Below are 25,329 nucleotides of genomic sequence, written 5' to 3'. Positions count from 1 at the left end.
GTTATATTTTAATTAGACTGTTCAGAAGAAATGATATTTGTGGTTCAAATTTGGAGTGCTTTATTTATCAAATTGCATTCAGTGAAAAGCAGTAAGCTGTTGCACATGTTCTTATTGGAAGGAAAGTAAATACAAAGCTTTTTTCTGCATACAAATAATATAAAATTCTCATTCTTTATTTTAAAGACTCTCGATTGGAAATCATCAGCACAGACTGCTTTCAAACAGAATGCTATATCTTGAAAATTCATCTTTAATCTTAAACTGAATGCCATAATTTCTGTGGGCTACTTTACCTGTTGGCCTCAGCATTTTAAATGGCTCCTCTGATTCCAAAGGCTCACTAGGACCAACTTCATTCTTTGCAAAAATTCGAATGAGGTATTCATGGTTTTCCTGAAAGAAGAACAAAGTTATATATAAATAATCATACAATATCCAGTCCTAACACTGACTATTAACATCACATATACCCTCAGATAAACAGCGAGAGAAAACATAGAGATAAAAAGTTCTGGAGTACAAAAATAGAACTATAATGCAATTGAGTTTCAGGATACGCAGAGGCTGCATTGCAAAGCGAATGATAAAGGAAAGCTCAGGAAATCAGCAGAATTTGCTAGCTCTGTCTGAAGTATGACTATGCACTAGATCTGTCTGAGGTATGACTATGCTTGGAAGACAATTAGATGTCAGCATAAACTAGGTATCTAGATTGGGAGCTGACAAAAGGAGCAACATCGGTGCTTTGTACCATGCATGGGCAGGAGCAGGGGATGCATGACAGGTTGCTCAGTGTGGCATATTGTCAAGCATTTCTAATGTCCTGCAGGAGGCCCAGGGCTAGCTGGGATGTCAAGGATTCATCTTCAATTAATACTGTTCAATATGGGGCATTTGTGAGTTTCAGGTTGGAGGCAGATCAGGTTAGAAGGCTGGTTTGTCAAACAGTTTCATGACATCAAAAGGGCCAATGAGATGCTTGCTATAAAGTGCCTAGTAAAGAAGACATTGTTTCATTTGTCCCTGCCAAGTAGGTCACACTTTTTAGGAGTGCCCTGAAATAAAATGCTTATCCTATTATTCACTCCTTACATTCTACAGAAATGGGACATGTATCTTAAATGCACTACAAAGGCCCACTGTCACTTGTCATACGCTTTACTTCAAGAGCTTGGGGACACAGCAGGCATTATTATTTGTGAAGCTTGCTGTATTGCAACCAAACAGAAAAGTAATTCTTAGATGCTGCAGGGTGGTGGGGTGATTACACAGAACGTGTTTTTAAAATGGTTTTCAAAGGGACATCATTGTCTCCTCAGATACTCCAGATGGTCGCACGATTTCACTGCCTGAAGGTGGAAACCTGGTAGTGTGTATTAGATATACGGGCTACAGTTTGGATATGTGTTAATCACCACAGAAGGGACAGTCACCAGCACATCAGCTTGTCTTGAATTGATTTCAAAAGATTCATTAGGTGTACTGTTGGCTCTGGTTGACACCAACCACCTACGTAATGTTAAGAAATGTTGGCACAGGCAGCATTAGACTGGTTGTTCCCCTTTTTGTTTTCAGTCAGCTGTCTTAGCAAGTCAAAAGATGATTGACAGTGTTTGTCAGTGAAATGTGGAAAGCATTTATGTAAGGAATTCTAAGACAAAAATAATACACGGTAACAGAATAACTCAAATTCATGTAAGTTTTATGAGAGATTAGATAAAGTGAATAGATAGTGTTTGGTGTCATTAAAATCAGCATTTAAATGTGATTTAGAATGTCCCTTTTGTTTAATTATAGATGTAAGGGCATGGAAGATATATCAAAAATTTATCTGGGAACTGATGTTGAGAGGATTGGGGGACTTTAGATAGCCCAGATATTTTCATGTCATTTTCTGTTTGAGTAAATTGTGGACAATGGTCAGGTGCTCAAGAGAGTACAGACATTTCCTTTTCAGTTGTATCTGAGGATTTCTGTCAGTACTCAGGAGACATATTGGTATTGGTGTTAAAGAGAACTATGTTTCCTGAACTGTATTAGTTCCAAACTTCACATTTTTATCAAAAGTATACAGTGATTTAGAAGATTTCCTTGTGGTTGAACTGTTTGTGCTTTGAGCATTCATTGGATTTATCTTGACTTGGAATACTTACACCAGTGGCCAGTGGTAAAAACAGTCCTGTTATGTTCGAATCCAGCATTAGTAGTGTGCTTCTTGACACAGTCATGTCAATTAAATATCTGGTGTAACGTGATATAATATGGATTGAGCATGTAAGGATAGTTGATGGGAAGGCAGATGGTTGACTTTAGTTTATTGTACGGATTTTAGGAAATGTCATTCATCTGTAAACGAGGCCACATACAGAACATTAATGTGATCCATTCTTGAGTACTACTCAGGTATTTGAGATCCCTACCAGGTCAGATTAAAGGAAGACACTGAAACAAATCTGAAGCATGCTAGCAGATTTGTTATGGGTTGATTCGACCATCATGTATGTGTTGCAGAAATGCTTCATGAATTAAGATGGTAATCACTGGAGGGAAGACTATATTCTTTTTGTGGATCACTATTGAGAAAATTTAGAGAACCAGCACCTGAAGGTGACTGCAGACTGACTCTACTGCCACCAACATACATTTTGCATAAGGACCTTGAAGATAAGATAAAATAAATTAGGACCGATACAGAGGCATATAGACAGTTGTTTTTCTCTCACTCTATGTGTGAGACGAACAGGAAAGGAAATGACTAATAGTACAGGGTGCCCTCCACCTTGCACCATATGGTGGCTTTTGGAGTATCTATGTAGGAGTAGGCATATATAATATCTGAGCAGTAAAGTTATATTGAGTCAGACTCAAGAATAGTTAGAAGAGTTTTTTGGAAACTGTGAGCAAGATATTAGTATGCCTAGTAAATTGGCTGCTGCTGAAGTGACAGAGATAATTAGTGCCATTAATAAACAATTCTTATTACGTAAACAAGAGCAATTTAAACAAAGTTTTTGTGTTCCATTGGTGAAATCCAACTTCAGCTACTTAAATTTAATTAGCTAGCACATCTGCTAGGCCATCATAAACTTGAAATCATCATAAAGGGAACTGTTTTGTAGCAGGTGTCTGTTTTGTTTCTAGACAAAATATGATGAGCCAAATTTCAGAAAAAAATCCAGTCACACATTTAAATTACCCTCCCAGGAAAGAATAGTGACTCTCACCAGGAAGTCATAGCTATAGCTTCCAAGATTCATTACAGGCTGCCTACAATGAATTTCACTACACTTAGTTACTGGCATTCCCCTCTGAAATAAAAACTGCAAAGCACTGCACAAAAAGTGTTGCATACTGCTGCCAAGTTTAAAATGCAAGAATCTCATCCAGTTCATGGGTACCAGATTCCTTGAATGAGTCTGAAATCTGAATATGAATTTCTGAGGACTTCTTTTTTTAGTAGCTGTGGACTGCTGCACTAAGCATTAGGGTTGTAGAATTCAAGTTGGATACATCAGAAATGTGGAGACCACATTTTTGGCACAACCAATCATAGCCCACAATGAATTCAGAGAACAGGCAGATCAAAGAACTCTTTGAGTAGATGTTGCTCTCTTTAGATTTAGACTTCCGTCGATGTGTAGAACAAGTTCGTCCAGCAAGTTCCAGTAAGCATGAAATACCTCAAATGTGTACTTGTACTTTATCAATTACCAGATGGACACAAGTGTTTTTATCTAATGATATTTACTATTTATCTTGTCTTTTTGTAGTTTATTATTTGTTTTACATTCTGTTTCTTTTTCTAGTGGCCACTTGAAAAATTATTTGCAGTTGTAATTGCTCAGAAATAAAAATATTCATTTGTTTTTATTCTTAATCTTTGAGACACAATTAATTATTTTAATGTAACAAATAATAAGTGTAACAAGTGATCAATTAAATGTCAATTGTGATTCTGATATTTAAAAAGAAAAAATAATTTAAAAATTAATAAATAGTAGAAAGGAATGCGCTGACAAAATATGGGTTGGTAATCCTGTCTTGCTTGTAAGGTTATTTATTGCATGAAAATGTGTACATATCGGTATGTCCAAGGACAAAGGAGATTTTCAGGATGAATCACATGAATAACTTTGGGTTACAAAATTCAGTGAAAGCTCAAAAATGATGTCGTAGTTATATAGCATGTACTTATCTTCGAAATTAAAATAGCCTGTTGATTTTTCTGCTAAACTGAAAGCTGTAAATCCAACTAGTAAATAAGGGTTTGCCCCAGTGCAGTCTGTTTCAGTTTATTCACATAGGTCGAATTCTTGTTTGTCAATACAAACAATATTTTCTCTAGTTTAGTTAGTTCATTAATCAACATACAGTGTCTTATTCACTTATTCCCTCACTCAACATTTCTTAAAATTATCATCTTTGCAGAATAAGAAACACTTAACAATGGCAAAAAGGTACTCTGTTATACTACAGGTTTCACTTACTGATGACCTTGCTGTTTCATTGTATTCCACAATGGTCATTCTCAACCACACATGTTATTATAGTAACATGGTAAGTATCAAAGTTGAGGCATCCATTATCTGCTTTTTATTAAAGAAATCTCTACCATTCAGTATATCTTTAAGAAGTCTAGACCAGAAGTGTATAACCTGTGCCTTATCTTTACAGTCATCCAACACCTCCCAAAGCTCCACCGTCCGGCCACAGAGAAGCATTCCCCTTGTGATTCAGTACCACCCAGAACTGGAGCAATTGAATTACATTCTCCGCCAGGGTTTCGACTACCTTTCATCGCCCTGAAATTGGAAATGTCCTCCCACTCCCACTATCCTTCCCACTCCTCCCACAGTGGTGCTCCACCACCCATCAAACCTACACAATATCCTCATCCATCTCTACACAACCCCTGCTCCCACACCCTTGCCTTGTGGCTCATATGTCTGTAATTGACCCAAATGCAAGACCTGTCCTATTCATCCTCCCACCACCACTTACTCCAGTCCTGTCATACATCATCACCTATCCCATAAAATGCAGGGCTACCTGTGAAACAACAAGCTGTCTGTGCACATGAATGGTCACTGTCAAACTGTGCCCAAGAAACAACTGGACCACCCTGCTGCTAAGTATGCCGACCAACATGATGTCCTTCATTTCAATGACTGCTTCACAGCCTGTACCATATAGATCTTTCCCACCAGCACCAACTTTTCCGAATTGCACAGGTGGGAACTCTCCCTGCAATATATCTTACATTCATGTAACCCTCCTGGCCTCAATCTTTGTTAGTCATTGTCCTTACCTGTGTAGCCCCTTCCTTGTCCCCATTCCAGCACTACACAGCCCTCTATTCCACCAACATACCCAGTCTTTATACCGCTCCTTTTCGGCTAACCTGTCCCTCCCCCCTCCCCTCCATCTAACATCCTTACTGCACCTAGCTCTCCCATTCTCTACCTCATCCCTGCACACTTCCAGCAGAACTTTATTGCCCCCCACCACACTCTGCCATACCTCCCCCTCCCTGCGCCAGTCTCCTCCTAACCACCATCTGGTTGCCTCACCCATAATACCATGCTGCTCACAGTCTGGATCCAGCTGCCAGAGACTGTGATCTTGTATGTGTGAGTTGCATTTGCGTGAGTGTATGTGTGTGTGTGTGTGTGTGTGTGTGTGTGTGTGTGTTTTGTCTATTTTTGACAAAAGCATTGTCGGCCAAAAGCTAACTTTCCTACAGTCTTTTTGTTGTGCCTTTCTGCATCTCAGCATCTCTGCTATATGAGTGGCAACTATCCTTTTCAGTATATTATAACCATTTCAAAGTGTTAAAAGGTATAAAATATGTACAGAAAGATTGAAGCAGATTCAGAAAATGCTTGGACGTATCAGGTGACAGTTTCTTGCTCACAAAGGACATATCTCTCTTCTGAATCCACTCAAACATATAAGTTTAATTTATCAAGATTACATTTCAGCATTAACCCTTTCACACTGGTGCTTTGATTGTTGTGTCGTGTGCTGTGGACGAGTGCCAGTCCTGCCCGGCCATGCCCGCTGTACGACGCATTTTTCACGCTCCCCACGGCACTACTCTGTCCTGCTTTCACACTCATAGTGTTATCACAGTTGGATTTTATACTATACATTTATTCAAGAAAATATTTATACAAATCACACATGTTTTTGATATTGTGTGCCGTGTCTGTGCACAAATCCAAATCTGGGGATGTCGATGGAACAGCTGTTTCACATTCATCATCAGATTCGAACAATAATTTGCTTTCATCCTAAAACTCACTACGCAATGTGAGAGGAAGAGCTTCCTCCACATTATATTGCTTCTATGTCATATTACTTCTAGTAAAAATTAACTGAGGTTAACAACACGTCACTTCAGATTAGAAAGAAGGCGGGAAATGAGCAGTGCAGCTCAAGTGAAACTAACTGAATACAGCTGCCATCAAGTGACTCTGTTGTTAAGTACAGACGTCGAGCAAAGCTGCTAAATGATGCATAGGTCAAACTTCCACATAAGTCGAGCATAGTGAAGCAGAGAAATATGATGCAAAGCGGAACTGCTATAGCAGTCCACCGGCTGGGCGGCACAGGCCGCACTCGACTGCTGCAGCAGTCCATTGGCTGAGCACTACATTCGCTCCCAACTTCTACAGAAGTTCACCATAGCAAAAGTGTTAATTACACTGTGCAGTAATCCATCCATTCTTGAAAAAATCATTCACTCATTCATTCATACATTATATGGTTCATAAATGCAGATTCTGAATAATTTTGAGTTTAAGGGGAATTTACCTAAAAAAACACTTGTGAACAAAAAATCTATTTTCTATCCTAGAGGGAGGGGGAAGGAAGAGAGAGAATCCATTCCATTCCATATCGTATCTTACGGTGGTCACGTATATCACTATTCATTTGAAAGTAGCATCTGTTTGCTATGAACAACATTTGTCTTTGGAGGTTTGGCAATGGTGGATAAATATGAGTGGGTAGTATGCTGAATTAAGTTTTTGATTGGGTTGTCGAGATGATGATTATATTCTAACTTGTAATACAGTCAACCAAAAAATATTTTTACACATCGCATTTTGTATATTAAGTGACAAACATCTTCTGGAGCCAGTCCATCATTCTTATTAGTTTAAAATTACACAAGATGACTTTCTATATGATTTGGAGTGAAACTGTTTGCTGTGAACCAAAATGGAACTTTCATGCTGCTGTGGACAGTGACTGAAATGAATCTTCCTGACGAATTGAAACTGTGTGCTCGACTGGGAATGTGGAGCAACGTCACAGTTTTCTGCAGGCAACGCAATATCAAATGAGACAGATGAGTGTGACTGATGGCTTCAATAACAGCTTGTGATTGCAAGCATGTCACTTCTGCTTTCCCAATCTCTACAGATGCCATTACATATTCTTATATGAAACTAAATGTTCAGACTGCTGGAGTTTTTCCACCATTCATCTGTGTAGGTATTTTGTCATAAGATAGACAAAAGTCCTATATTTCTTTATGCTATTAACATTGTCTTTTGGTCTGTTAAATTTTTTTAAGTGAAATTAGCTCAGAAGTATATGAAATCAGTGCCCATTAGCACCACATTCTCAACTAATAACAAAATATTTCTGATAAATATATTTCCTTACACATCATACATTAAAACATACCTGTAGGTCTTTGATTGTGAGTTTATGTACATCAGCTTTGACACGACCAACTTCCATCCACATAGTCTTTCGCACATCACGTATGGCGATAGTATAACCCTGAAGAGGTGCACCACCATCAGTTTCAGGGATTCCCCATGCAATCACAACAGCATTTGGGCCTATGGGTCGTACCTCAAGTGGAGCTGTAGGTGGTGATGGAACAGCTAGAAAAAATTAATGTTTTATGTAAGAACACTCACATAGTGGCAATTAAGGTATGTTTAGTGTAATAACCATATAGAAAGTAACCTCATATTTCTTATAACTATGAAGAATTCATTTAGCAACTACACAAAATCCCAGGTTTTCGATTGTTTGAGAATTCATTTAAGATGATTAAAACTACCAGTATTATTAAAATACAACTGAAATTATATCAAAAAGAAAAAAAAAAGACGATGAGTTGCAGATAGGCACAACAAAAAGCCTTTGTTGTGCTTATCTGCAACTCAGAATCTCTGCTATATTGTAAATAGCAACTACCCTTTTCATAATATTTTTGTCATTCCATCCTCTATTTTCCATTGTTTAAAAATAAAGTTTCATGATTTCCAGTTTGGTACCTTAATTTGGACTACTACAGAACTTACTTGCATGCTTTTTAAGGGAGACCAGCTCTGTGCCAGCTGGTGGGCTAAGTCCTATGGCATTTTCTGCATACACACGGAAGAAGTACTCAGCCTTATCTTTAAGGTTTTCTATACAGTATTGTAGTACTGATGGTTCAAGTGTAACAACTTTGCTCCACTTCTTTGATGACAGTAGTCTCTTTTCAATTATGTATCCTGTAGAATAGTAAAGGAAAATTATATAGAAATTAATATAAGACAAAATAGCAACTGAAACCACATATTTAACTACCTATAAAATTATATCTAAAAAGAAAGATGATGAAACTTACCAAACAAAAGCGCTGGCAGGTCGATAGACACACAAACAAACACAAACATACACACAAAATTCTAGCTTTCGCAACCTATGGTTGCCTCGTCAGGAAAGAGGGAAGGAGAAGGAAAGACAAAAGGATATGGGTTTTAAGGGAGAGGGTAAGGAGTCATTCCAATCCCGGGAGCGGAAAGACTTACCTTAGGGGGAAAAAAGGACAGGTATACACTCGCACACACACACATATCCATCCACACATACACAGACACAAGCAGACATTTGCTTGTGTCTGTGTATGTGTGGATGGATATGTGTGTGTGTGCGAGTGTATACCTGTCCTTTTTTCCCCCTAAGGTAAGTCTTTCCGCTCCCGGGATTGGAATGACTCCTTACCCTCTCCCTTAAAACCCATATCCTTTTGTCTTTCCTTCTCCTTCCCTCTTTCCTGACGAGGCAACCATAGGTTGCGAAAGCTAGAATTTTGTGTGTATGTTTGTGTTTGTTTGTGTGTCTATCGACCTGCCAGCGCTTTTGTTTGGTAAGTTTCATCATCTTTCTTTTTAGATATATTTTTCCCATGTGGAATGTTTCCCTCTATTATATTCATACCTATAAAATTACATATTTAAATGATGTGCTAGAACCAAATTTCAAATTTGGATGGCTAACACATGCAATTTGAAGCCCAATAAAAAATCATACAAAACAAAGAATATTTAGGTTAAAATGCAGAAGTAATGTAGCTTTTTTCAAGTAGATTTATAGAAATGATATTAGTCAGATGACAGGCTAAATTGATAAAAAAATTTATTGTTCTTAACAAAGTAATTTATTTTCATCTGTGTGGATTCATAAGCAAACAAGAACTATGTGGCAGGCACTCCTGTAAACTCCAGAAAAATCCACTGTACATTTCCTGTGTAACTGCCTTGAGTTCTAAAAGTGTGGAGTCAGCTCATCGTTGAGACACACTTTAAAATTTACCATGTATAGACAGCCACACGCACAAGCTAATTATTTAGACAGTCTCTGCATAAGTGAAATAGGTATCACTTTAAAAAGTTTTCTACTGCTTGTTCAAGTTTCATAAATAATTTCCATCTTCTTTCATGCCTTCAGCCACTGACATAATAATCTTAATGAAGAGTAATCAATATCTCTTGCTTTTTTTCTGTTCTTTTCTCTGCTCTCCCCACCCTTCATTAAAAAAATTTTCCTGTAATTCTGCTAATTCTACTCCACCTCTTCATTTAAATTCAGTTTTTTCTGGTTTTTAAAGAGAATATTCACATCTGCTGCTGAATATAACAGCTTCACTCCTTATGTCCAGCAATATGAAACTTCCTGACAGATTAAAACTGTGTGCCAGACCAAGACTCAAACTCAGGACCTTTGCCTTTCACGAGCAAGTGCTCTACCAACCAAGCTACCCAAGCACAACTCATGACCTGTCCTCACAACTTTACTTTGACCAGTACCTCATCTCCTTCCCAACTTCACAAAAGTTCTCCTGCAAAAGGCAAGAGCATTTGCTATGAAAGGCAAAGGTCCTGAGTTCAAGTCTCAGTCCGGGACACAGTTTTATTCTGCCAGGAAGTTTCATATCAGCACACACTCCACTGCAGAGTGAAAATTTCAGTCTAGAAATACCCTCCAGGCTGTGGCTAAGCCAGGTCTCTCCAGTATCCTTTCTTCCAGGAATGCTAGTCTTGGAAGAAATTATTAGAACTGACTAATGTCACTCATCGGATTTTCTGTATTTTACTCTTCTTTCAGATTTCATAAATACCCCCCCCCCCCCCCCCACAAAGATAACTGAAAGAGAAGATAGATAACTGTCTAACAAAATTATAGCAATGTAATGTAGTCATATTATGCAAACTTTATGCAGAATACAAAATGTCTACATTACCTGTTAGTTCAGTTCCACCTGTACTGGCAGGGGGCCCCCACTGCAGAGTGACACTCTTGCTTGTGAAATCAGTAATATGTAGATCAACTGGTGCAGATGGGGCACCTAAAAAAATAGAAATGAAGTCAGTTTTTTCACAGAAGTTACACTCTTCACAGTAACACAAAGAAACAATCAACAAAATACTTTTATTCTAAAAGATGTATAGAAGATTCCACAGAATGTGTACTCTTAAAGTGCAAATGCAAGGGGATTTGAACACTAATTCTTCTTCTTTTGATGTGTGGCGCCACATTTTCCTTGATCACTGCAGTTTGCGGTTTTCTTCTCCCCCCCCCCCCCCCCCCCCCCCACACACACACACAAATCCAGTCAGTATTAATTCATTCATTACATTTTATGAATCCTATCTGAAGGAGAACCTACAGGAATAAGGAAAAAGTTAAGATATGCATTAGCAAAGTGTAGCATCTGCTACTACAGCATTAATAATAATGGACTATCAACATATACTCAGATTAAGTTTAACATTGTAAAATAAACAGCAATGCTACTAGTTCGAGGGAGAAGGGAGGAGGACTGCTGTTTCCTCAGTTATATTACTACTGTTTATATGTTGTTTCAACTTAATATCTGCATGAAAACATGAATGCTCAAGACAAAGCAATAGTCATCTATATGCCACAAGAATAGAAGCCTATTCATAGTAGATGTTTAATAAGCATAATAGGAATTTAATTAGCATTATTCCTTGTCAGGGTACTGAGTGACTTCTCTAACCACTAACTCTTTTGAAATCTTTCTGGTCTTTGCTATTAGCCTTCATTGCCCTGAAGGAGTCACAGTATAAAAAATGGAAAAAAAAGACTGTGGTCTTTGTCCTTATTAGTACTTCCATCTTGATGTAAAGTTTTAATGGTTTGACCAAATTGTTCCAGGAAAATATTCAGCTGGTACCTATGAACAAGCTGTGCCCCACACCATCCTTTTTACCTGCCTGTTATTTACTTGTTCCACATAACCACAGTGATCTCCTTTATAACAGGATTTACAGAACAAAATGAATGAATAACTTAAGTAATGAGATTTGTAAAATGAAGTAAATTATCATGCTACATTTTTGTTGTTGATATTGTCCTTGTTGTTGTCCTTTTCACTGCAAATTTTATTCTGGAATTTCATAGTTCAGTGTTTCATTTTTTTCCCTTGAATACGTTTTGGATATGTTATAACATTGCCTAACTGACTCAGAAGCTACATATGAACAAGCTGTGCCCCACACCATCCTTTTTACCTGCCTGTTATTTACTTGTTCCACATAACCACAGTGATCTCCTTTATAACAGGATTTACAGTACAAAATGAATGAATAACTTAAGTAATGAGATTGTAAAATGAAGTAAATTATTATGCTACATTTTTGTTGTTGATATTGTCCTTGTTGTTGTCCTTTTCACTGCAATTTTAATTCTGGAATTTCATAGTTCAGTGTTTCATTTTTTTTTCCCTTGAATACGTTTTGGATATGTTACAACATTGCCTAACTGACTCAGAAGCTCAAATGAGCAAAAATTAAATGAATATATGAACCAGCTGCTTTTACTTCAGAAACAATTCATGCCTTATTTTCTTTTCCATTTTGTAGTGAACACATGAATCAGAAGCAGACTAAAGTTATTTCTGCTGCTATTCTTCAAGATATTCTGACCCATAATATTGTGGTTTGAACTCCTTATTGCACAAATCTACCAGTGTTCTCTGGAAGGCAGTTATTACATAAAAAGAATTGTCTGTGATCTGCTTCAAAAATGAATTTAAACTTCAATTGTTTTGTGAATGTATGCTTTCCCGGCATATACAGCTGGCGCCAGAAGACGATGAGTGTGTCACTTGTCGAAATGTCGCAGTTTGAAGACACCGTCACCCGGCTGGAAGCCCGAGAACTCTTCGCCAGTTCAGTTGTTTTGTTTGCAGCAAAACAAGCTTATCAAATTCATGGTAAAAACAAACAAACAAACAAACAAACACTAACACACAAAGCACTTTGTTCACTTCCATAGAGTTGAGACTGGCTAAAAATTTTCTGCTATAGAAACATAGATTAAAACACCAGTCAAAAACAGATTACTTACTAAAGCCACAGTCTATCTACCTCAGATATGTTCTATACATTTTACACTGAGTTGTTAAGAAAATGAGTCAGACATAGTGGTACAATTCACATAGTAATATGTACAGCTTCTCCCCCCCCCCCCCCCCCCCACTTCCGCCCCCCCCAAGATAAAACATGTTATCTAAAGCAAAGACACAGATGGAAAATACAAATACACTACAAAAAATCAGTAGGGCCTACAGTGTTCTTGCTCTCACAGCATCTGAAAAGTAGATTTTGAAACTACAAACTAACATAAAAGTTTATTATTCAAGATATTATTGTCTTTTGTAACACCAAACATGAGGGGATTAGTGTCTTGCAGTTCCTAAAATTTTAGGGGGACTATCTGTAGAGGACTGTAAAACAAAGTTTAGACAAGGAACATTTAGCACAAGCACAAAGCATTACTTACAATAGCCAGCCACACCTCTTGCTCGAAAAGCACCTAACATTACCAACAAAGCGTTTGTTGCATACTTGGGTGGAATTTTTCCTGTGAAAATAGTTAATAGAGAGAAAAGCTATAAAGCACAAATAGCAGTTAATAGCACTAAGGTAAGTTATCTTCATGAAAACTTCTGCCTTCAGATTCACAAAGACAGGACAAACATGCATAGGCATATTGTAAAATCACATCCCAAAATAATAAGATTACATTGCATTTTCTCCGATCTTATACATTGAACCCATGTTTAAAAGTTTCAGTTTTGCACAAGCAGATTTTCACAATTACTCAGAAACAAAGCCGACAAAATTTTTTTTTTTTTTTTTTTTTTTTTTTTTTTTTTTTTTTTTTTTTTTTTTTTTTTTGGGCTATATCATTGGCTACTATAGCCATGGAAGCATATTTGCACACAGTCTAAATCTTCAGTAAAGTTTCACTTCAGTGCACACACTTGTGTAGAATGAAATATTTTATTTCAGAGACTATGAATGAGAGGCAATTACAATCAATATAACATTACCCTCCCAATGAAAAAAAAAATCATATTTCATTACTCCTTTTAACACTGGAGGCAAAGCTGTGAATACAAATTAGTGTTCAGCATGTCTGGAAATTCAAGTTACTGAGCAATTTTTCTGTAATTATGAATATCGTTCCAAACTTAAGAAAATAAATATCATGCTTCCTTATTTCGCCATGCACTCCAAAAATTTCTTCTGTTTGTAATGGTAAATATGATAACTAAACTACCAAAAAATTAGTTAAAACATTTTTTGATATAGGATGTCAGCTTCTGAATAAATTTTTAATTGTGTGGCTCTGCATAAGTATGTTAGAAGCAGAAAAAGAATTATATATATTAATATGAAAAACAGTCTCTTGGTAATAAAGATTATTAGGAAACAAAAACTGTTTCTTACTTATTCTCATTCCAACAGTAATTGCATCTTCGGGAGCAAATGGTACACTGAGACCAACTTCATTTCTAGCTGTTATCCTGATATTATGCGATGAATTCGTTTTAAGTCCAGAAACTTCAATGTGAGTCACATCTTTTGTTGTGCTTCCAACCTGTTAGCATTGTATTCCTTATGTTACATACTGCAATCTGGTGATATTTTACAGATAAATTTCAGAAAGATAGTAGGTTTTTATACTGTATTAATTTAATGCACACTTTATTTGAATACATAATAATGTTACCATTGATTTTGTCAAAATTTACCCATTTATTATACAAATGAACATAAGTGCAGAAAATGCACAATTACATAAACTTTTTCTTAAATCGTATTCAGACTGCACCAAACCTTAGCCTACATTTTTTCAGGTTGTTTTGGGATGTCAATAAAATAAAGTTAACTAGTCACTGCAAATTAGAAGAAAGGAAACAAAATAATAGTATTCTGTTATTGGTGAGGGATGCCCATGAGTATAGAGTGAGACTGTCCCAACTTCCTGGCAGCAACCAAACAAAGTGCCTGATAATGACACTTTGTTTTTGAAATATTTGGCATGTTTGCCAAAATGGTCTAATAACTTTAACATACATAACATTTGCTATGAAGAAGTTCCAAAGCGGCACTGACTGGACTCGTAGGTGTAAATTTCACCACATAAAAGTGATAGAAGTGAACTAAAAATGGTAATAACTGTAAGTTGTGTAACAAAAGATTCAGGAAAGGTATTCAGAACAAAATAAACATAAAGGAGATAACTGTGGACTACTCCTGGTCATGCGATATTTGTTTAACAGGAAAGTGTCTTCTTACTATGATAGGTAGGAGGGAATGATATGTTGCTTGTGTGGAACATTTTCTCCAGCCAGCCATGGACCATAATGTATTTCAGTGAGACATTACAAAAACACCGAAAGTGTACAACTTACAATTTTCAATATAATCTAGTACAAGGAGCAATCTTAGATTGTAAGTATGTAATTTCAGGTTCAGGGGAAAATGCCTTAATACAAGTTTATATATGCGGGTAGAGTGATTTGCCTATTGCATAAAGCTGATTGTTAAGCCAATCAAATAGGTTCCCATTGGATTCAAATTTGGGAGGACAACTGTTAAAATCTGTGTCCAGCCATCCAGATTTAAGTTTTCCATGATTTCCCTAAATCACAGCAGGCAAATGCTGAAATGGTTCCTTTGAAAGGGAAAGGCCGATTTCCTTCCCCGACCTTGAAACATTCCCAGCTTGTGCTCCATCTCTAATGACATCAAGGCTAATGGGATTTTAAAACCTAATTTTCCTTCCTCCTTTAGACAGTTACCAACAGATTAAAAAGGTAAAAGATCTCACAATATCCCAGTCTTCCATTCTCAGGAAGTTGTTACTTCATCATGTATATTTTTTACATTTGTTTGTCCATAAGCACTCAAAAGGTTGGCTGATTTTGATGATTCTGGATGTGTTTTATACAGGATGTACCCATATCATCATTAACTGGTAGCAGCTACTACTGGTACAGTACAAACAAAATACAACTTTTTGAATTTGCATGGGTAAAGCAGACTGGATATGGTCACCTTTTGAGTTGTCTACTTGCCACACAGAAGTCACAATGATTCAGCAGTGTATGCTGTATTTTATTTTTTTTACTAAAATGAGCCTTGTATGGAATATCTACTATTTTTGATACATAAATTATTTTGGAAAAAGATGATCCAGACACGTTTTTTCCGCAACAATCCTTGCTTGGCTCATTTCAGTTCTCTGTATTAATCAGAAATTGTCTTCAACAATGTAAACTATTAAGATTTTATGCCACTAGACACCCAAAGGTATAATGGTATCTGTCTCATGTAATAACCAATGAGATACAATAAAAATAGATTTAATTTCTCTTTCAGAGTAAAATAACTGTTTGCTCCTTTTTGTAATCTCTTCTTGGATGTTGGTTTTTTGTTTTCAAACGTTTTTATCTTCTCCCATAATTTTTTTCACCATATCTTCCCTGCACATCTTGGTAATTACCTTACTTCTCCCCCCAGCTTCCTCCTACCCGCTCCCCCCTCCCCTCTCTTAATTGTGTGAGGCTGTCTTTTTCAAAATTCATTTTTCTATTACTGCTGTGAGCGACTTCTCTCTCTCTCTATCTCCCCCTCCCACCTACTTTTATCATACTCATACCTCCCACTACTTCTCATGCCTTTCATATCACTTACTTCTTACAACCTTTACAACCACACGTTAACAGCATCACCAAAGCCACAGATAGATGCATTTTTGTGTGAGGTTGTTTATGTACTCAAACTAGAAAAAGATCTGTAGTTCACAAGCTATGTCTATGCTGTTACATATTTCTGAATGGTACTTTACATCAGTTACAAGTGAGTGGCTGTAATTTTTAATTTTTGTTTATTTTTCCATCCAGAATAACTATTAATTGTAATGTTGTAAAAAAGTTGCATTAGCAATGTATGCTATTCTGTCAATACATTCTGTACTGAAAGATTTCACACAGTATAACGACTGACCTTCTGCCAGGCCTTCTTCCCCACTTCTCTGCGTTCTACAACATATTCCAGCACTGGAGCACCTCCATCTGATTCTGGTGATTGCCAAGCGACAGTGAAAGATGTCTCAGTCATACCTGAGACATGTAGTGGTCCTCTTGGGGCAGACGGTTTATCTGAAAATAAAACAAAATATTTGTTTCTCTCACTTGAAGAAATAACTTTACAATCATAAATACTTTATCACCGAGAACAGTGCACATGTGCAGATCTCTCTCTCTTCTTAGTACACACTTCTCCCATGACCACGCCACACTGTCTTAGCAGGAAATGGGAAAATTGCAAACAAACTGCATTACATGGCTATGCAGTTGTGCGGTGACTACTGAACACCTGGCATGCCACTTTGTTTCACATTTCTCATTAACATAGATCACAAACAAAGCAAATTATGACTTATTCATTTTTGGTATGCTGAAGATACAATAAAATGTAAATCTGGCACAAACTGTCAGCAGACAGTCAGACACAGGTTGCTTCACAGATTTTCATCCTTCAGCTTGGCATGAAATTATTACTTTAGTTACATAATGAGATAATAAGCATGTTGATCAAAACATTGTTACCACCTGTGAAATGTTGCACTGGAGACATTGAAATTCTATCTGAGGAAAACTTTGTAGAACTCCTGGATAGTTCTAACACATAGGAATTTGTATTTTACACAGTAATTACACTGCATACTGATTGGGTCCATCTGTAAATGCAACACGGGTGCTTGCAACTGAAGAGCCAAACAGTCTTGAAAAGAGCCCAAAAACAGACGAGAAACTGACAATGTCCTGAAAATGTGTGAAAATGTTTTTTCAGTGGTGCAATCAATTCTTCCAAATTTGCATTTCCTTTAACTCTAGAGACTTTAGGGAAACGGATAGGGTTCTTTGCCAGAAGTTGTCCCTTCAACAATGTGATTTACTTTTTAAATACATCTAGATTCCCCATCAAATCACAAATAAATTGCACTTCATCTTGCAACATATTACTGAGAGCATCCTAGGGTGCACTCAAGTCCACTAAAAATGCAAGGTCTGCAGTCCATTCTGGGTATTGTAATCTTGTTTCCCGCTTCTCTTTCTCCTTCAGAAGTTCAACAATAGCGAATCTTAAACCAAAAAAGTGTTCCATGCATACCCCTTGCCACAACCCATGTACTTTGCAGCAATACGCAGGTTGTTTCACTGCTCTTGTAACAGGCTTCAAGGGATACAGTTTTGATAAGTAAGAAATGTTTTGATGTAAAGTAAGTTTGAAGATCAGATCACTTTCAAATCTCCCACTACACGGTATGCACACAGGCGAGACAATGAGCTCTCATCTGTGTATTCTACAGGAGCCTACAGCATGTGCAATGTTTTGAGTGTTCATCACTGGGTTCTTTTACACCTGATGAAGGACTCCCCTTTCAAAGCTGAGAATGCACTGTGTCTGTGTAGCAACACAGTCAATACTCCCAGTAGTGAATGTCACTAGTTGGTGGCTACATGCAAAAAAGATAATAAATAAATAAAGTAGCAGTTTCTCACTCCTCACAGCTGTTGCTGTAATTAGAGAAAAATGATACATCATGTTTAATTACAACAGGGACTAACTAAAAAGCCATCTTGTCTGTTTGAGTGTGTACTGTGAAGCTGGAGATTTGAAGGGGACCCGATCTTCAAATTTCTTTGTATCCACGCAGGGAATTTCTGGACATGGTTTCTTATCAAAACTTTATCAACTTTTTTCTCTCTACGACTCTTAGAAATCTATAACAGAGACAACCTATAATAGACACTGTGGGGCATCCAGTATAATATCTTCATACTCTTTGTTCAATTCTAGCAAAAACTGTTGAAACTGGCAGTGTAATAATGCATGTGACTCAAGAAAATTAACTATTTGCACTGCCAATATCATCACGTGCTCCATGCCTGCAAATTTAACACAAAGTGCTTTCAGAGATAGAAAACAATTAATCCCATGAAAATCATCTGCTGATCATTGTACTTCTTTGCTCTTTCAGCATGTAATCTTTACGTTTTTTGTGAATATTGTTTTAATGCCATTCTACAACAAATTTGCAGTGCCTGTCGAATATGCAACTGCATAATAGTTATTGAGAATTCTCATCTCTCTCTTTGAAAAAGAACTAGTTCCCATTCATTATTAAAGGTTTGTGATGACAGGTAGCGAGATTACCTCTTTATGTGCAAACAGTCACTAAAACTTTGATTTTTTTATGCCATGAGCAAATAGTGAGGGATAAAATAGCAATACTGCTACAATTCTGTCATACTGCAGAAATTCATGCCGACCGAATAATGCCACACCACATACCACAAGGAATAGTGTCGCATCATGCTTTACTGTTTAGTTCTCAACAAATCTGATGGATCTAGCAAAGCCAAGATGAATTGAGAGGCAGTGAGGCAGGCCGAGACCCCAGAATGCATGCATGCAGCATACTTTGCAAGTAGAAGTTTTGCATGCTGTGGCTGATTTTGCTTTAATACAATAGCGTAATTCAATATTCATACAGAAACTTAAAGTACAATAATAAAAATGGAATGCATGAATGACGGATGTAAATTATAATGCTTTTTTATAAGAATGCCGGCATTCTGGCCCAAGATGCTGAAGTTGGAAGTCGTGTGTGCATGAGGTATGCTGGCTTGTGTGTTTGAGTGGTGTGTGTCTTTCTTTACTGATGAAGGCTGTGGCTGAAAGCTCTATGTAAGTGTCTTTTAAGTGTGCCTGTCTGAAACTTAACATGTCTTCTTTGTAATAGATAGCATTCTGTCTTTTCCTATATTGCTGATATTCCTACCTGGAGTTTGTATTGCTTCATTTTGCAACATTAAGTCTAGATATGTCATCAACATGACTGGTACTGTACTCAAAAGCTATAGGTTTATTTTTCCTACTCAGCTGCATCTACTTCCATTTTTACACATTTAGAGCCCGCTGCCATCCATCACACCAAACATAAATTTTATCTAAGTCACATTTTATCACCCTACAGTCACTCATCTTTGACGCCACAGCACTATTCAGGAAACAACTGCAGATTGCTGTCTGTCCTGCCTGCCACATCATTTTATGTATATAGAAAATAACAGTGGTCCTATCACATTTCCCTGGAGCACTCCTGATGAAAGCATTGTCTCTGATGAACATATGCCATCAAGGACAACATAATGGATTCTTTCACTTAAGAAGTCTTAGAGCCACTCACATATCTGGGGATCTATTCCATATGCTCATGACTTCATTAACAGTCTGCAGAGGGGTACCATGTCAAATGCTTTCCAGAAATCTAAGGATATGGAATATGCCTGTTGCCTTTCATCCATAGTTCACAGTACATCATGTGAAAAAAGGGCAAGCTGAGTTTCACACAAGCAATGCTTTCTAAAACCATGCTGATTTGTGGACATAAGCTTTTGGGCCCTAGGAAATTTATTATGTTTGAATTCACAACATGTTCTAGAATTCTGCAGCAACCTTAAGTTAGGGATATTGATCTGTAATTTTGTGGGTCTGTTCTCTTATCCTTCTTATATATAGGAGTCAACTGAGCTTCTTTCCAGTCACCTGTGACTTTGCATTTGGGCAAGAGATTTGTGATAAATGAAAGCTAAGTAAGAAGCCAATGCTGTAGAGTACTCTTTATAAAACTAAGTTGGGCAACTTATTCATTTTCAACTCTTTCAGTTGTTTCTCCATGCCAGGAATGCTTTTTACTATGTCATCCATACAGGACACTGTGTAATGGTCAAATGACAGTATGTTTGTACCATTCTTTGGCATGAACGATTTCTTAAACGTGGAATTTAAAACTTTGGCTTTCATTTTGCTATCTTTGGTTGCCATACTGGACTGGTCAGTGAGTGACTGGTTGCAAGCCTTATATCTGCTTAGCAATTTTACAAAGGACCTGTATTTTCTTGGGTTCTCAGCCAGATCATTTGCTGAGGTATGACGGTGGTGGTTGTTGTATGCTTCATGCATAGATCTTTTCACAGATGCATGAATCTCTACTGACCTTTGCCTGTTGCCATTTGTGTATCATCTTTTGAAAATATACAATGTTTACAATCAGATCCAGAATTTTATCTCAGTCCTGATTCTATCAGCAATGGATTTTGTGAAGGTTGACCACAATCACTTGTTCCAGAAACATTGACATTGTGCACAACAGTGTTATAGAATTGACAGTTGGTGCATATGATTCGACTACTCTTCAGACAGCCTTGTACCATTCCTTGCCCACTGGCTGCACAGACTCTGACAAATACAAGGAAACAATCCGAAATCTTGAACATGGCAGCAATCAGCATCTGTTGAATTATGGATGAAATGGGAATTGTACAGCTAATCAGAACTGTGTCAAAAGTTTATTCAGGTTTCGACAGATATAAACCTGGCTTCCTCAGATAAAGTAATAACACATGTTACATATTGTGTCAAAACAGAATCAAAGTCAGGAGGCTCAGTGAACACTTAAAAAAAAAATAAAAATAAAAAAATAAAAAAAAAGTTCAAATGTGTGTGAAATCTTATGGGACTTAACTGCCAAGGTCATCAGTCCCTAAGCTTACACACTACTTAACCTAACACCCATGCCCGAGGGAGGACTCAAACCTCCACCAGGACCAGCTACACAGTCCACGACTCCAGCGCCTTGGACCGTTCGGCTAATCCCGTGTGGCAGTCAACACTAAAATGGTCCCACATAATGGTCCCACATAAATAATACAGCTTAGCCATAAAGCTTAGTCAACAGTACAAACAATCCATGTAAAACCTAAGCCTTATGGATAATGTGGATTTTTCTATATCAGATTGTTTGCTTATGGCATTTGAGTACAATAAATAACAGATTATACTGAAAATGCAAAGATGACATTCAGAATTCAATATCCTGAAATTGAGTTTTTTACATTGGAAAAAGGAAACAATATATAGCAATACTGATAACAATACTGTGCTCTATCTTTTACCCCTTTTCTAGGCCTTCTTCACCACATCCTACCATCCTTATAGATCACAACTGAAATTGGTACTTGTGATGTGATCATAAATAATATTCTGATAATGTCATATATGCAGCATTAGTAAGTATAATTGACTCCTCCAAAGCTCTTTTTTCAGTTCATAATATTTAGAACACAATGTACTTCCGTTAAAGCATCTTAATATTTAAATGGGACTGAAGTTCATTGCTTACCAAATTTGCTTCTAATGGTGACTGGGTCACTCTCAAGTGGCTCTGATGTTCCTACTGGATTCTCAGCAATAATTCTGAACATGTACTCTGAATCCTCTCTCAAACGTTGTACACAATATGACGAGACATCTTTCTCTACGTCAGCAACCTGAATTAATAATAATCAATCAATTAATTGACAGATAATGCTTCTTCTAATGTAAGTTCAGTTCTCAAATCTATTATGAGCAACATCATACCTTCATCCACACCATCTTCTCAACATCACATTTTTCAACAGAGTATTTAGAAAGCTCAAGGCCACCATCATCTGCAGGGGGTTTCCATTCGAGAACCACAGAATCCTTTCGGATATCTTTTACAATAATTGGCCCTTCTGGTTTGCTTGGCTTGTCTGAAATATTAATTTTTATGGTTGTTAGACACTAATAATGACTGACAGAAACATGAAACTTGTCTCTTAGTGTAGTACAGTTATACTATCCAAATGAAGAAAACTGCAATAGCCCACTGAAAACACTTACTGTATCTTATTGAGAACACTTGAGTTCTAATAAACAAATAGAGCAGAAGGCCAAATATTCCAACTATGTATTTATTATAAATGCTTAAAGGAGCATTGTAGAAGGATGCTTTTGGGAAGTCCCTCAATCATTCTTCACAGCTAGTTTATGAGTTTTTCAATGACTCATTACTCTACTACATGACACTCAGTAAATAAATATTTTTACTTTAGTACGATTTGCAGCCCACTCAAAAAAAAAGTGACTAAATTAATAATTAAAGCGACTAATTTGGAATGTAAAACATGAATTGCAATTTTTATAACTGCTATCTGCAAAAACTGTAATTCTAACAGCAAAATACATTAAATAATTTCCCGCACTAGAAATCATCCTGAATTTTGTTTTTAGACCTACACAAGATTACTGTTGTAAGAAAACAGGTAGTAGATAAAAGACACTTATGTAACAAAATGACTTCTCCACAGTACACTATTGTTTGGAAAAAGAGACAAGACTTCCAGGCTCCTTGATCCTGATGTTTCAGTGTTATATCACTGGAATATCTTTCCAGGGAAGTGTTTCAATACTACAATATACAGAATGTGCTGCTTAGTGGTGGAAGATCTATTGATACACATAATGTGCATTGCTAATGGGCTCAAATGGTATCTCAAAACTAAGATAGTCAGACAATCAAAGAGTAATATGATACATCACCATCACTGCATGACAAAATGAAGAAAAATTCATGGTCTGCTCTTAATTACAATTTCAGGGTTCTGCAACTGATGGAGGAGCTGGTGGCTGAAAGTAAAACAGTATCATAATAATAGGAAATCTCTGTGGGAAATGCAGTCAAACTCTGCAGATGAACTTAACATAACTGCATTCAACTGGTAAGCTAATCAAACAGATGTCACCAAGTGATATCTGCACGTTGGAGGTGCCTCTCTTCCCTATTGGTCACATTATTTTGTAGTGTCATATAGTACATTGATAATGTAGATAACCATAATCTGACAGCCAGTTCCACATCCACATGAATCTCTCTGCATCTGGTCTGAAACCTGTGGAAGACCTACACTGGATGAAATGAAAGATTCATATGCCAAAATTCGTGCTCACTATTGGAAAAGCATGTGTCACTGAAAAATGTAATCCCGTGACAACTTAGTAAGGATTAAGGCAAGTTGTTCTGTCTTTGCCCAAAAGGGCACAGGTACCATTAACTACTTGCAGCTCACACAAATGTCTAACTCATCTGTTGGCCCATCACTGTTCATGTGTACCTGCCTGCCCATGCAGAGGCATCCGAGCTAGAACAGCTCAGATTAAATGAACCAATGCTCTGGAAACAGATCTCCATTTCCAACTCTGTTATTTACACCACGCATTGTTAGTATCCATAAGGTAACATTTTTGATAGATCACTTCCTATGGTAAATGAATATGGATGGACTGGTCACCAATTCAAACTGCAGCCCACTGAGTTAAATGTCTCACAGTTGACACAAAGACAATCTGTATGGTAAATGTCAGTATCGACTGGTGACTTGAGAGTTCAGTTAGTATATGACCCACACAGAAACAGGAAATAGCTCCGCCACAGTTTAGCACAGTTTACATGTCACATGAAACTCTTTGCCCTGGGAGGTTAGTGTATCAAGGGTAAAGTTGTGGGATTCTAAGCATTCATAGATCTTGTTATCTGCAGGGTGTGGGAAAAAATATGCAAAAACTTTAAAAAATGGATGCTTGAACATAAATGCAGATGCTAAGCAAGCCTGCAGGTTGAACCGTTGTATTTGATCATAAACAGGACATGTCCTCAATACACTGCAAGTATTAGTCAAGGTCAGAACAGTGTTCTGTGTAGTTGTGATTGCATTATGTCACAGCTTAGTGCATTCAAATGTGGGCAAATTGTTGGTGCTCATATGGAAGGTGTTTACATATCCAAGGTAGCTGAAGTATTTGTCATTCCAAGAGATGCCATATAAAGATTCACACTGCATCCAGGAGAACTGGAAAAAGCATAATCCTCTAAGCCAAAACATGGATGAAAATGTGTGCTGAGTGACTGTGACAGATAGTCACAGAAGAGGCTTGCGGGAGAGTAGGGGAGCAACTGCTGTAAAAGTCACTAAAAGTTACTGCAGAACTAAATGTTGTACTCATGAACCCTGTCAGCACCAAAACAACATTAAAGGAGACCCATAAGTAGGGAACTGCAGAACGTCTGGGATATTAAGAAATAGTTGAATGGCATTTCGTCAGATATGTCTTGTTTCACACTATTTTCAACTTCTGGTTGAGTTTACTTCACAAGAGCGAAAAATGATAGGGGTCTGGCAGTGATTTGGGCAGCCATATCATGGTATTGCACAGACACCATTGTTACTCTGCAGTGTTGCTTTGCTGCCAAAGATATGTGACCATTTTGGATGATCAGGTCCATCCCATGGAACAATGTCGATTCTCCAATGGTGATGCTGTGTTCCAAGACGACAGAGCCCCTGTTCACACAGCTCGCACCATCCAGGACTGGTTTTGTGAGCACGAGGGTGAACTGCCGCATCTCTCCTGGCCATCGCAGACACATCTTAATATTACTGAGCCTCTACTTTGGAGAGAAGGGTGCGTGACTGCTATCCACTTGCTTTATCACTTGCTTTATCACCACCTGGAGGTGGCCACTGTTTTGTAGGAAGAAAGATGTAAGATTCTCTTGAAAGCCATACGAGACTTTTATTTATCCATTCCAAAATGACTGGAAGCTGTTTTGAATGCCAGCGGTTTTCCTATACTTAATTAGGCATGGTCGTGTGTTGTGTTTTTGGTGTTTCCATACATTTGTCCTCTCCCTGAATTTACATATTTAAATATGAACCAGAAACACAGGTTATTAGTAATGAAAGCTACAACAACCCCAAAGTAATGCCATATGAATGTA

General features: G+C 37.3%; 1 protein-coding gene across 1 annotated transcript in view; it reads right to left on the bottom strand.

Annotated features, from left to right (window-relative positions):
- Positions 1-25,329, bottom strand: part of LOC124795577 (titin) — a 529,084-nt gene that overhangs the window by 1,517 nt on the left and 502,238 nt on the right. Inside the window, exons 118-125 of the mRNA XM_047259648.1 lie at positions 22,110-22,264; positions 21,871-22,018; positions 16,623-16,777; positions 14,058-14,208; positions 10,538-10,642; positions 8,331-8,525; positions 7,699-7,904; positions 297-396 (exon numbers count right to left, since the gene is read on the bottom strand). Of these exons, the coding sequence (XP_047115604.1) occupies positions 297-396; positions 7,699-7,904; positions 8,331-8,525; positions 10,538-10,642; positions 14,058-14,208; positions 16,623-16,777; positions 21,871-22,018; positions 22,110-22,264 (1,215 nt within the window). The remainder of the gene's footprint in view (positions 1-296; positions 397-7,698; positions 7,905-8,330; positions 8,526-10,537; positions 10,643-14,057; positions 14,209-16,622; positions 16,778-21,870; positions 22,019-22,109; positions 22,265-25,329) is intronic.

The sequence above is a fragment of the Schistocerca piceifrons genome, chromosome 4 (genome assembly GCF_021461385.2).
Source record: "Schistocerca piceifrons isolate TAMUIC-IGC-003096 chromosome 4, iqSchPice1.1, whole genome shotgun sequence".
NCBI classification, from domain to species: Eukaryota; Metazoa; Arthropoda; class Insecta; order Orthoptera; family Acrididae; genus Schistocerca; species Schistocerca piceifrons.
Note: the sequence above shows the minus strand (reverse complement) of the source record. Positions and strands in the feature narration are given on the sequence as shown.